Here is a 14054-nt window from a genome sequence, read left to right as displayed (position 1 = left end):
TATGAAGCAACTTGATGAACAACATGACAGATTGAGTTGCATCTTATGTTATAAAAAAATTGAATCTGGAGATAGGATGAGATGTGCCGATCGATCCTGTGAAATCTTTTGTTTTCTAACCTTATGGGCTCACTCACTATAGACATTCTTGCTCACCCTCTCCAAACCCCCACACCGATTCTTACAAACCCACTGCCATCAGTGACGATTGTTTGTGGTCCTCTTGTGTCATCATTATGTGAAGAAGAAAAAAATTGTTCGAACTATTCTACCACAAGATTTCCTCCTCTATATACAAAACCAACCCATACCTAACCTAATTTGTTCTCTCAGTGCATGCCTTTAAGCAATGATATCCGACCATAGGACGCAATATACTACTAAGATCCATTGGGATACATCACATTATAAAATAATCTGATAATTTTTAAAAATATTTATTTATAAAAATAATTATAAAAAAATAATTTTTATCATGTTTGATTGATAAAAAAATTACACTCAAAAATGACACTGAAAAAAAATTACTATATTTAATTGAAGAAAAATCTATATAGAAATATGATCAAATTTATAAATATATCCTCCAACATAAAATAATCTTTTAATACTAAAATAATATTATCATCTTTAATTTATTTTTATTTAATAACTATAATCACATAACTCTTTACGTAATGCCATCTCTATCTTAATTTTTTTATAAAAATTTTTATTAAATAAATTTAAAAAATATTAAAATAAATTCAATTTACATATGCAATCTTATTGAAAATATTTTTAAATATAAATTATCACTACTCAAGAATTTATCAAATATCAATCCTTCATAATATCTTCTTTTTTACAAAAATAAACATGAAACCCATCATTCTTTTATCATCACTCTCTTTCTTTTTTTCATACCAAACATGATAATCTAATATGAGATTCAGTTTTTTATGCCAGATTACCCTCAATAAAATAGACCCCAAAAATAACCGCGAATGCATATGTTGAAGGACAACGTATAACAAATTGAAAGGCCAATGACTTGAATAAGGCCTAGAAAGTGCTGATCCAAAATTTCATTGCCACAAATGAAATCAAGATTTCAATACACAACATTAAGATCTAGAAGTTCAGGTATTGCTTTCAATCTTGGTGGGTGTTGATGCGCATTCCACAGAAGCTATTAGGGTCAATAACAAAACAGGTCAATAAAAACAATTTGAACACTGTAATTAAATTAAGTTGCGAAAGAAACTCAACTATGCAAGTGCTTCAACAAAGAAAGAGCTAATCTCTGGAACAAACCTCTCCAGAGATAATAATACAATAGAAACACAAACATCTAAATCCGCCATCGACGTCTCAAAAGGGCAGTGCACCCCCAAATGGAATCTGATAGACTTTAAGCACGTAACAAGGACGACATGGCTGCTGTAGCTTCATTGTGTGTAGAGACCGACAATTACCTGACTCCCACCAACCTACACTGCATGCACCACCAACCGTTCAACTTAATTTGTTTTTGATTTGGGAACCTTCTTCTTGGGCTGCCGTTTTGGGATGGAGTTCTTCATCCCCAGGAAAAAGAGTAGTGCACCAAAGAGAGCCAAATTCTGCGGTAAGAATTCAATTGCTATAGGTTATTCGTCTATTTTTAAAGTTTAGATCCTACAACCTGGCAAGAATATAAGCTCACGTGAAAAAGTAGAGTAAACACACACCTGAGCAAACTTGACGAAAAGCTGCACAAACTCTGGCCTCTCCATGTCATAGTTGTAGAAGTCATACACCACAGGAGTAATAAATGCCAGGTAAAGAAGCTGCACAAGCATCAAGTATTTCAGCCTTGCTACTAGCCCCAATTCAACTAGATAATTAGCATTTTCTGAAATTATGCAGAACCTAGGATGCACTTTTCAGAAAAATAACAGTGCAGGGTGTGCATCCTCAGTTGTGAAAATTACTGCCCACCCTCGTAGACCAATCAGCAGGTTGTGCAGAGGTACCTTTTTTACACAATCGTGTCACCCTGCCAATTCCCAACAGTTCTAGAAACATACATGACCAGCGGACCATCTGATCATGAGTGGGACCCCACTGACCACTTCCAGATATCATAATGGAAATGCTTCTAAAAGCAGTTGAACTCTATACCGCCCTAGTTATACAATTAGGATGGGTTAAATAATCTAGGGCACAAGAAACACAAACCAAGAGATATGCTCCAAAGGAGCTGCTGAAGATGAACAGAAGACCTCCAAGCCCTTTCAGAAATATGGTGGCAGAAACAACATGTTTCATCTAAGAAAAAAAGCAACCAAGTATTCAGCAACTGCATGTCAGTGACTGGTGTAACATATCTCAATGAAGGAAAAAATATATAGAAAAAGCAGTTATTAATCACCTCAACATGTGGCACTACTACCCCAAGATGGGTTGAAACATGTTTCATGAGAAGGTTGAATTTCGGCCCCAAGGCCTTGGCCGCTGGCCCACCATCAACTCCAAATTCATTGAACCTGACCAGACCATGATTTATACATTTAGCACAAAGCAACAAAATGCACATGAATAGAAAGATAAGTAGAAAGCGCACACAAAGATGCCTGGCCAATATATTGTCAAGTGAAAAATAAAGATTATCAGCATAGGAATGTCAGTCAACCAAGTCACGCATGCACATGAGTATATCGCATACGCACAGGTGCAAACAAGCAGATCCACCAGACTACATGGTAAACATTAAATATTCTGTAAAGATTCAATGGTTCAAAACCAATTTGTGGGATATCCAACTTCTCACCATTGACCATGATTTACACCACTAAAATGCCTAAAAAAAAAAAATTATATTTTTCGGTGATCTAGCTATGTGTAATGTGGTTGCATACTGAACCATTTGTGCTGGTTCGACAGGGCATATAAATTGAAAAACGACAACCATTGACCTCGATCTGCTCAAAGCACCTATAGGTCAAAATTCAATAGGTCATGATGCTTAGGTTATGGCAAAGCATCTTATAATGCCACTAAAACCTTCTATTTTTGCACCTATCTCATGCATAGTATGGAGACATCCAAAGATATGATTTTGGATTATAGGCATCTTCAATGGAGTAAAACATGATGAACAGAGTGCATCTCCAAATTGGAGACTCATCGATTTCTGGGCAGTGAAATCTTGTACAAAGGATATACCGTATTTGCATGTAAGGCTAATTTAACATTCTTTGGCCAATGTGATCTGGAGTTTGTTCCAATCAAAATACCACATTTAGCCTCCAAGCATCATACTAGGCAGTTTTCATGCATGCGATATATCTGCATTTTGCCAAATGAAGATAGCGCACCAGAAAGTGATGCACTTACTACAGAGAAAGCTGTAACACTTTATCTGACAAAAACCAAAATACTTCAATGTACCAAAACTACCTTGTACAATGCACAGAGGGAATATATTTTTGTTTCCCAATAGGCAAGCTGAAAACTTGCCCAGTCAGATGTAGACTAAATTTTGCATGGACATGGACATGAGAATCGGATTTCGAGACATGTCCAAGTATTTGACTTGACAGGAGGACAAAATGGAAGCACATAGATACATAGACCAAAATTAATTTTAACGCAATGATATATTTAAATATTTTGTCAAATAAATATTAAAAGAGAGATCATTTAAAGTGTTCCATCATGCATATCTCACCCAAACCTTCCAATTAGCTAAAAGATTTTAGAAAAATAACAGAGAGCAGGCCTTGGCACAAAGATAAGGTTGCTCTAGTGTGACTAGGGTGCCAATGGTTCGAAACATGGAAACAATCTCTCTAACTGAATTAATCAGCTAACTGCCTTTATTGCTTTTCTCGGACCCAAAAGTGATACATCAATCAAAACTCCAGAAAATTGATGGAAGCAACATTCAAGCAAGCTGTAAAGATCTAACCAGTTTTGTCATTCAAACTCTCTCCTCTTGATTTCTATGTGATTTACCATTAACTATGGCCATTCTTTAATCCAAATGGCTAATGCAAGAATCTAGAATTCTGAATGGCAAACCCTGAGCAGATTCCAGCAAAGAGGACATAAATTTGGTTAGAATTTTAAAGAAAAGTTTGTGAGAGAGAACCATGAAAAAATGTTTCATCCACCAATAGCGAATAATCATCTATGGCTAAAAAGTTCCAGATAATACAACTGATTGAGAATGCTTTAAAATATGGAATACTTGGAATGGTGGCACCAGTCGCAGTGGAAGATGCAGTATGTTTTTGAGATTGTCAAGCCAAAAATTGAGATCACATCAGAGAACTGGGTGAATGAACCAAAGACGTAATGTAGGAGCATGTGCAATAAAAGCATGGTGCAAAACATATGGCAATAAAGAGTCCCAACAAACACAATTAACATTCCACTAACAGATATTCTTTCACCGGGTGAAGAAATTCCTCAATATTGTCAAGTTCTTGATACAAGACATTAAGTGAATGATCATTCTCACTAAAGGAGCTGAAATAGAAGTATGTCTACATGACAAAAAAAAGGTTAGAACTCAAAAACCGCTGACCATCACAATGATTAACCTTATTCAAAAGCAGTACCAGTATGAGATATTTTTCCCTTTTATATACAAGGGAAACATACTGAATTGGTTTTCTAAATCTTCACATATATGCACCCAAAATTGACAAAGTCATGCATTTCATTGCCATGTTAATGATACTCTTATCTGAAATAATTTCAACAATGACAGCAGACTGTAATATCCCGGATTGGACTCCAATTACAAGCCAGCTTTCACCTACTCAACTTCCTCATAATACAAGAGTAAGTTTCAATTTACATATACAAAATGATCACATAATATATATGCATCCTGAAGCTACAGACTATCTTATTTTTAATCAATGTAGTAATTAGTGAGATTCTCTATTTTTCTTTAATCTTCTTCATCTATATAAGCAATGGAACTTCCATGCGTATATCCTCTGCAAGACATTAAATAAGTCAATGCTACCATGATGTAACTAACTCATTATATCACCTAAAATTTAATGGCAAAGGAGTTGCCTATAGTTCTAGGATCAGAATCCACATAGACTTCTCTGTCTTTACCCAGATCAATTCACTAAAATTCTAAATTTAGAATCACAAAAATGAAAGATCTATCAAATCCATGGACCCTGATCCATACCCCATAATCTGAAAATCAACACTACAAACTCCAAAAGTAACCATTTATTCATGGAAGTATCCAACCAGTGTTGGTAGCCAATACATATGTGATATGGACACAGCCTAATTTTAAGTATCTGTGCTTCCTAGATGATATGTAACACCTTCATTTCTTGAAATTAATAGCTAGACAGATATGCCTGAGCAAATGGACAGAAGGAATACTAATCCATGAAGTTCATTTGATATAAAAAGTTCAGAGGCACAATATTTAATAGTCGAACATAAAACTAAATACAAATCCATAGAAAATAACAAATGGCCACAAAGCTGAATCCCCAATAGGTGAATTTTAGCATTGAACACAAAAAATAATGTAGAAAGAGATGGGATGAAAGATAAAATATGTAATACTCAATAAACATTCTCTTCATGTTTCATTCTGTCTTTTCTTTTAAATTTGTACTCATGCATCCTTTGTTATTTTCTTTAATTATCAATTCTCCTTTCATATTTTTTCTTTCATTTAACATGACTATAAATAGGGTAACAAGGGTTGATATCTTCATATTTTCCAACAAATGCAGTCAGATAGGTTAAAGGATCATTTATGAGCTCACACAAAACCATAGAAAGCATCAACTCATACTTGGAACTTTAACCCAACTTGGAAATTAATCATACTAAAATAAGCCTACAATCTCAAGGAAAAAGGGCAAGAATTTCTTGCAGCATGTCCAATGACATTATAAACATAGTAATTCCAGATACACATTATTAATACAATTACAAACTTACCATCTGTCTCCCCTCTTCTAGGCAGAAGTCTCCACCTATAACACAACTTATAGCCATATTCCAACCTAAAAAGAAAATAACCCCTCAAAAGTAAATTCAGACAGGTCTAAATCCTTATCTCATGCATGATAACCAAAACCTTCTAAACACCACATCATGAAATCATTCTTTCGCATAAAGGAAAGCACATCCAAACCTTGATTCAATATTTCAATGTAATCTTTCGATAAATTGGATGTGATCATTCCTTCCAAAACCATTCACTTGATTCCATCTCTGAAACGTAGAAACTCGTGCAACTCGAGATTCCACATTTGAATGTTCTTAATGTCCAGGCATCATCACATATCATACTAAATTTCTTCAGAACAAAATGGTTGCAGAATTCCTTCTATTTTATCTCGATTATGAAGAGTAGCCAGACCCTTGATAGATATCAAAATCAACAAAGATCAGAGAAATAATAGCGAGCAATACAATTCACATGAATTGAAGATAAACCATGACCACTGAATCTGGAAAACTAGAGCACATTTCAGTCTCTATATTACAAGTTGATCCACAAAGATTGGATGAGATGTATTTAATAAGGTTAAGCTTAGGGGCATGGTTGGATGCTCAAATATGCTAGCTCTGAATAAATTCTATGCACAGCAGAATCTTAAGAGAAAGCATGATCCAAAAGAAGAGTTTGAGGGAAAAAAGGGGATCATCCATTCTTCACTAAACCCATGATTTATGGTCTTCATTTTTTTTTTTTGGACTGTAAATCCAAAGATTTCCCTAAATTAAAAAGAAAAAAGAAAAAAATTCAGCTTCTCCTCAATAACTTATTCTCAGAATCCACCATAAATGGATAATTACATGGACTGTTATCAGGACATCCAAACATGCCCGAGAAGCATACAGAATAATTGTTCATAAATAACATATCCACAAGGTAAATTATCCCTCAATAATCGTCAGGACTAACATGACTACGATAGCGATACCTGACAGCAATGGATGACATATTTCTTCTATAGATGCAGCACATAACTTCCTAACACTACAAGCCAAGCAGAAGACATTAAAACTCATGCGCCTACACCTTGAAAAATTGACAATCAATTTACACATGATGAGTATTAGGAGTTTAGGACATCCTAAAGATTTGTCTGAATATTGGATAATACCACATTATCAACCGACAATAACTGCTACCCAACTGACAATAACTACTGCCCAACCGACAATAAGTACTGTCCAACTGACAATAACTACTGCCATGATAGTAACAAAACCAACATTTCCTACACAACAGGCCTCTACTAAATAGTATCATCTACATACGTGAAAGAAACAATGGCAATGTCAATTTTAGAATTCTGCCAGAAATGGAAAAGTTATCACTTGGATATGAAGAATTTAAGACGCTCATAAATGATCAGAAACAGTAGTTTTCAATTCATCAAACGATCATAACACATAAAAATTTAATATCACAACCCCAAAGAATACCATTTAGGTCACACAAAGTTCCCTTAAGAAGACTGGATAATTGCAACACTCCAAGTTGATAACAACATGCAAAAGTTCAATAATAGCAAGCAAATATCACATGCATCATCCTCAAAAAGAGTCTTTCTTCCTTATTACTTGACTTCTCCTATTTTTGTCCTCCATTAAACTGTAATCATAATACTAGAGTGTAACTTTTATATTCTCCAAATCCCCCACACTGCAATAACCATAACCATCAGGCCTTGTCTCCCAACAACATTATGGTTGCCACCATGAATCCCCTATTGACCAAGAACTCCCAACACGCATGGTGACTTGGCAAAGTTTCTAACTCAAATCAGTCAATCTTACAAACGCAAATAGATCTACAGAGAAAAGAATGAAATATAAAAAGAAATGTGACTTTCATAAAATAGGCCTTGTATAGGATCTCCATCATGAACCAAGACTCCGAACCCAGCTCAAAATGCTGAATTTACTGAAAATACAAAATAAAACCATCCCCCAGCTAAAAACCACCAGATCTGAGCCACAGCACCATCTCAGTCCAAGCAGATATCTATAAAAATAACCAAAAAAAAAAAAAACCTACCACATAAAGTAAACCAGAAAATTAAACTTTCACCAGAAAAACATGCTACAACAAGGCTCCTGAGGCCGGTAAAGAACAAAGCACACGCCAGGAAGAGTCTTCCGTGGATTCTTCACCAAATCCCCTAAACCCAAGGTCAGATATCCAAAAAAACCAACGATCCCTGAAACCCTAGCTACCTACACATCAATTCCAACAAGAACAACAGCAGATCTAGCCAGAAATGACCAAAATGGAGGACAAGAGAGCACGATCAAAATGGAAGACGAGAAAAGAGGAGAAGACAGAGAACTTACTCCTGGTATGCGGAGAGGAGGAAAACGGAGGCAAAAAGGACTCTCCCAGCGAAAGACACGAACCCCATCTTCAACGCGAAGAAAAAGCTCCGATCCGATCCAAAGAGCAGAGAACGAAAAAGAGAGAAGGGGCAGAGAGAGCGAGGAGATCTCTCGCTCGCTGCCTCTGATCGGATTCTTGGAAAGAAAGAAAGCTTCGGACGAGTGTCGGAAGTTTGGAAATCTATGAAACGAGACCGCCCGGATCTCTCTTTTAAAGCGCGCAAAGGAGCAAGGAGACCGGGTCCTCATCTCGGAGTCTCAGACGCGGCTGCTGGAATTAATTGTCCTTGGATTTCACAGAAATGTCCGGATTACCACTCTGCTCCTTCCGCCCGTGCCGGCCGCAGGCAGCGCTCTCCTGGTCGCCCACCGCTCGCCTCACTACGCGCGCATAGAAGTTTATATGCGAAAACAGATTTGTTCCGTACGTGGCGACTGGAGTCCGCATGAACTATTTTATGCAGTCATGCAGTGGTCGAATGAGCAGGCTTTCGGGCAGTAAGAGCAGGAGGGTACCCACTCCTGATCCGGTGGGACGCACGGATGGGGACCACTGATTAGATAATCTCGTGATTCGTGGGGAATGGCCGTTGGATGGGGTAATGCTCGAGTTGGGATCGGACGGTCCAGATTGAAAATCTGTTGGAATAGGAATCTGGAAATGTTTTTTAGTTTCTAAAGCAATTTAATAATTTAGATCTGGAAATCTATATCAAATGCATGTCTCATTAGAGAAGCATATTAACTAATTCGCATAAATATACTACAAAGACTTACTTCAAAGCAAAGAATTTATTGATCCTTATTACATGGTTGTCGGAAAGATTTCATGTCAGTTTACATAATTTTGACAGCTTATTCGAATTAGCAAGCGACGGGAATTAAATTTTTCAATTTTTATAATTGAGCTGAATGGCCTTCAAAATATAACCTCCATCTACCAGGACAAAGGAAATTACAGTTTATGGAAAGAAAAAAAAAATTTAAGAAACTTGAACAAATATTACAGTAATATCATGAAATGGGGCATTATCATGGCTATAACTAAGCAACCCCACCATGCGTCCACGTATCCACCCACTATTCAAACCTTCAACAGACATTTGGATATCCAAAATATTACAATACTGTAAGGATATATTACGTTAAAAAAAATTAGACTCTAAAATAAAAATAGATATAAGTTGTTGCGACCAATCTCCTCATCGTCTGATCGTCGGAACGAGCATCTGCAAAGAAAAGTCCACACTGACCGAAGATGCCTCCGATGGGGACCCTCCGACGGTCAAATCAGAGAGGAGACTAGGCAACAGTAGAGAGGAATCAGGGGACTCAGCGGTAGAGAGAGCGAGAGAGAGAGAAGAAAAGCCCCCCTCAAGCTGCTGTCTTACCTCGTTTTATAGTAGGAGGTGGTATGGTCCCGCCGTCGGTGATGTAGACAACTGAAGAGTCGTCAAATCGCCGGAGGTTGTCACGTCGTTGACGAGCTGACAGGTCCTAGGAATTAATTCGTATCCTTGGCAGGACAGCGCCCCAGGTTTCCTGGCAGGACAATGCCCTCCGGCGGTTTGCACGGCATGTCCTTGATAGGACTACAGTCCACGCCGCTCGTTCGGCATCCAGAAAGGCCTGTAGAGGTCGGAAGCCGGTTGTCCAAGCCGACAAGGAGTCGGTGATGTGAGATCGGCTTTCAGGCGATCGGAGGCAGTGTTGGCCTGTTAGGCCGACACGTTCCGGTCGGACATGATCGATAGTTATCGTTAGTGTTGTCCGTCGTCAGACGGGCAAAGTCGGTCGGTCCATCCTCGTGGATGGGTCAGCATCGGGATCCTTCGGTGAGTCGACGTCGAGGATGGGTCGGCATCGTGACCCATCGATGAGTCGGCGTCGGTGAGTCGGCATCAGGGTCGGTCAGTATATCCCAACAGTTGCCCCTCCACTCCTGAGCCTGATGTCACGTCGGCCCGCGTTTCTACGCAGGGGGCGTCGGGTGAAAGAAGTGGATTCTTCACTACGTCACGCCTTGATTTTGCTGATCTCACCAGCGGACGATTCGGACAAATCGTGCCAGGCATCCTGATGTTCGATGATTCGATGTCAGATGATCCGGTGTCAGGCGGTCTAGAGTCAGACGATCCGATGTCAGACGACTCAGTGTCGGACGATCTGGTGTCAGACGATCCGGTGTCATGGTCTAGAGTCAGACGATCTGGTGTCAGACGATCCAGTGTCGGACGATCTGGTGTCAGACGATCCGGTGTCAGGTGCCTTCTGGGGAACGCAAACCGCCGCCTGGCGCTCCCTTAGGAGCACGGGCCGCCGTCAGGCGTCCCATCGGAAGGTGGATCGCGGTCAGCGAATTAATTCTGAGGTGCAGTTTTTCTGCCACGTGTCGAGAGGTCGTTGGGCTGGAGTCATTCGTGCAAATAAAGGCAACGTGGCCCGATCTGAGATGGGTGCACCGAACCGTCGGGCCGGAGGAGGGCCCGGATGTCGCCACGTGTCGATCATCCGAGAGGTTCTCGTCGGTGCGCCCACATCTCGACCGTCGAAAGGCCCTATATATATGGGCCACTTATTTCCAAAACCTCACTTTTCACGGTTTTGCTGCGGAGACTCTGCCCGAGCGGTCCCCCCTTCGTCCCAGGTAGCTGCTTCTGCCTTCATTCTTTGGAAGGTCCATCCGAGACTTGTGTTTCCTTTCGCTTTGTTCTTGCTTCTTTTTGAAATCCTTTCTCCTTCTTCTTCTCTGTCTCTTCCTTCTTTTTGGTTCTGGCGTCATGGTCAGGACTTCTCCTCAGGAAGCTCGGTCGGGGAACCCGACCGATGATCTTCGGTCGACCCCGAAAGTGAAGGTCTCCTCACTTTTGGGCCGAATGTCGATCGGCTTCGGATCAATATCGTATCCCGGAGCAGTTCCGACTCTTCACCCCTGGGGCCGGGGGACGGGTCAACAACTCGCCGTGGGCCAGGTGGCTCTGTATGTCGAGGACCTCCGGGCTGGTCTTCGGCTTTCGATTCTGGAGTTTGTTCGGAATCTCCTAGATTATTACAGACTTTGTCCGGTGCAACTGACGTCGAACTCAGTTCGGTTAATAATTAGCTTCGCCCTATTGTGTCAGCTCTTGTCGACCAACCCTCGGATCTCTCTCTTCCGAGCATTCTTTATCCTCCGACCCCATCCTAAGGCCCGAGGGTGGTGGCTCTTCAATCCCCGGAAGGGTCTTTCTTTCATCACTGGTCTTCCATCATCCATTCATGGGTGGAAGAATCAGTTCTTCTTCGTTTCCTTTCTTCTCCTTGGGGTTTTCCTTCCCGCTGGGGTGAGCCTCAGATCGAGGCGAACGAGAACAGCCGAGTGGAGGCGGATGACTGGGAGGATTTCTACCGACTCAAAGACATGTCGGTACCGAAGCAGGGGAGCTTGTTACCGAACAAGCCCTCTATGACGCTGGCCTGAGCCTGGTCCCCCGTCTAGGTACTGTCCGATCCATCGGTTGTCTTTTCGCTTCGCGTTTGTCCCCGAACATGTACTGATTCTCTTATTGAAATTGCAGGTACGCCACCAAGGATGAGGCCGACCGACGTCAAAATTCGATAATATGCGGCGAGGAAGAGGTCGGCGTCCGGGGTCGGGCCCTCACGACCGTCGAAGAAACCCTCAACAGCAGCGCCGACCGCCACCGCATCGGCGATCGATCAGTCGGAGCCGGTCATCACGCTTTCGGCCCCGACAGCGCCACCGGAGGAGCAGCCAGTGGAGGGAATGACCGAAGGAGCGTCGGCGGTTTCGTCGATGGAGGAGGCGCAGGACATCGTTCGAGAACCCGAACGTCCTCTGTCGGCACCCGCTGTTGCCTCGGGGGGCGCTCAATCAAGCTCGAGCATCCCTTCCTTCCCCGATCTGCGGGCCTGGGCGGTCGATCGAGGGAAGGCCCCGATGGCCCCCGCTGATGACCCAAGGTCGGGGGTCGCGCCACGTCGTCTGGCGCCCGGGTCCCCGAGGGAGCGTCAGCCCTGACCGATCATAACTTGACCAGGAGACTATGTCAGGGGACCCTCCTCCCAGCTGACGTCGAGGTTCTGAAGGCTCGTCAGGTGATCGAGATGCTGTCTTCTTTTTATCCAACCATGATCGGGGTAAGTTCTGCCTCGCCTCCTTCCTCCATTACTGTCTTTATTATTTTGTCTTTCTGACGGTCAGTTCCTGTTTGCAGTTGATTTACACTATGTCCGAACTAGAGGCCGGATATCGAAGGTTCGGGGACGTCCGGACGGCCTGGAAGGACAGGGCGACAACCGTCGAAGCTGAAAAGGTGGTACTGATCGAGCAGTTGAAGCTGTCGACCGATCGGGAGGCGAGGCTTGAAGACGAGATCTCTCGTCTCGGGGCCGAACTTAAGTCGGCCCACGGGGAAGCCAAGCATAAAGGTCAGACCGCTCACCGACTGCGATGCGAGCGGGACGGCGTCATCGTCGAGCTCGAGGTCGAACGCGAGCAGCTCCGGGTCAGTCTGGAGAATCTCGTCAAGGCTGAGGAGGATTTGTCAATCGCCCAAGCCGACGCCGACATAGCGAAGGCGGAGGCAGAGTCGGCGAAGGAGTCATTCGATCGCGGAGGCAGAGGCGAGGTCGGCGAAGGAGTCATTGGATCGGGCGGTGGAAGACTTCCGCGGCTCCGACACATATCGGAGGAACTCCTGGAAAGCGGCTTCGCGTCGTACCGAGTGGGGTACGAAGATGCTCGGGACGCAGTCCAGGCCTTGTACCCGGAGCTCGACCTCAGCGGCATTGTCCCCTCGGGACCCGAGGACCAAGCCACAGAAGAGGTGGCCGACCCATCATCGGAGATGCTACTGCGGTGGAGGAAACCGTCCCAGAGCAAATCGCCGAAGAGGAGACGGCTCCGACCTCCGACCCAGCTCCGACCTCCGACCCGGCTCAGACCTCCGACCCAGCGCCGACCAGAGTGGGTACACCGGCCGTTCTCGAGCTCTCCCGATCGAAGAGGTCGACTCCGAAGAATGATCGGAGTCTTGTCACTTTTTGCTTCGCTTTACATACTTGTAATCGGGCTTCGGCCCAATTTTGTAGACTTGATGAAATTAAGTATTTTTAACTTCTTCCCTTCATATGTTTAGATGCGCTCTGACTTAGAGTCGTAGAGTCGTAGATCCGACATGCCATGTTAGGTCACTCGGTAACATTCTAAGTCGTTAGTCGAGATAGTCGGTAACGTGCGCCGTGGAAAAGGCAAAGTAAATTTCGATTACAGACCGTCTGTCCGACGGTCGTGGTGTGCGCCCGTCGGGGGCCTGAGCCGAACATCCATCGCCTGATCATGAGTTGAAGGTTAAAGGCGAATGTGCATCGTCCCGACATGAGTCGGGCACGTTCGTTGAGTCGGGCACGTTCGTGGAGTTGGGCGCATTCGTTGAGTCGAAGGTTAAAGTCGAATGTGCGTCGTCCCGACATGAGTCGGGCACGTTCGTTGAGTCGGACATGTTCGTGGAGTCGAAGGCCGACCGACCTTCGGGCACACCACGATGACTCGATCATTGCGTAGGGTCGAATGTCGTCTGATGTGATCAGTCGGATGGCGTCCGACGCGTTTAGTCGGGGAAACGATGACAAGTCGAGTTCCCGTTACCCAGACCTAG

At 42.8% G+C, this 14054-nt stretch overlaps 1 protein-coding gene across 1 annotated transcript; it reads right to left on the bottom strand.

The window, feature by feature from the left end:
- Positions 1-1128: 1128 nt before the first annotated feature.
- Positions 1129-8598, bottom strand: LOC140852442 (uncharacterized). Its single transcript, XM_073245399.1, has 5 exons — positions 8353-8598; positions 2396-2510; positions 2203-2292; positions 1713-1811; positions 1129-1604 (listed from the first exon to the last, which is right to left on the bottom strand). The coding sequence occupies exons 1-5, from the start codon at positions 8418-8420 to the stop codon at positions 1503-1505; spliced, it is 474 nt and encodes a 157-aa protein (XP_073101500.1). The 5' UTR covers positions 8421-8598; the 3' UTR covers positions 1129-1502.
- Between the last annotated feature and the right edge of the window lie 5456 nt (positions 8599-14054).

This window comes from Elaeis guineensis, chromosome 11 (assembly GCF_000442705.2).
Source record: "Elaeis guineensis isolate ETL-2024a chromosome 11, EG11, whole genome shotgun sequence".
In the NCBI taxonomy this organism is placed as follows: Eukaryota; Viridiplantae; Streptophyta; class Magnoliopsida; order Arecales; family Arecaceae; genus Elaeis; species Elaeis guineensis.
Note: the sequence above shows the minus strand (reverse complement) of the source record. Positions and strands in the feature narration are given on the sequence as shown.

What these genes read in the sequence shown, in the direction of transcription:
- LOC140852442 (XM_073245399.1), bottom strand. Translation starts at nt 8,420, where the DNA reads ATGGGGTTCGTGTCTTTCGCTGGGAGAGTCCTTTTTGCCTCCGTTTTC. An exon ending in CTCCTCTCCGCATACCAGGA is followed by an intron (nt 2,511 to 8,352) that starts GTAAGTTCTCTG and finishes TGGTCTGGTCAG; the next exon opens with GTTCAATGAATTTGGAGTTG. An exon ending in TTTTCGTCAAGTTTGCTCAG is followed by an intron (nt 1,605 to 1,712) that starts GTGTGTGTTTAC and finishes TTCTTACCGCAG; the next exon opens with AATTTGGCTCTCTTTGGTGC.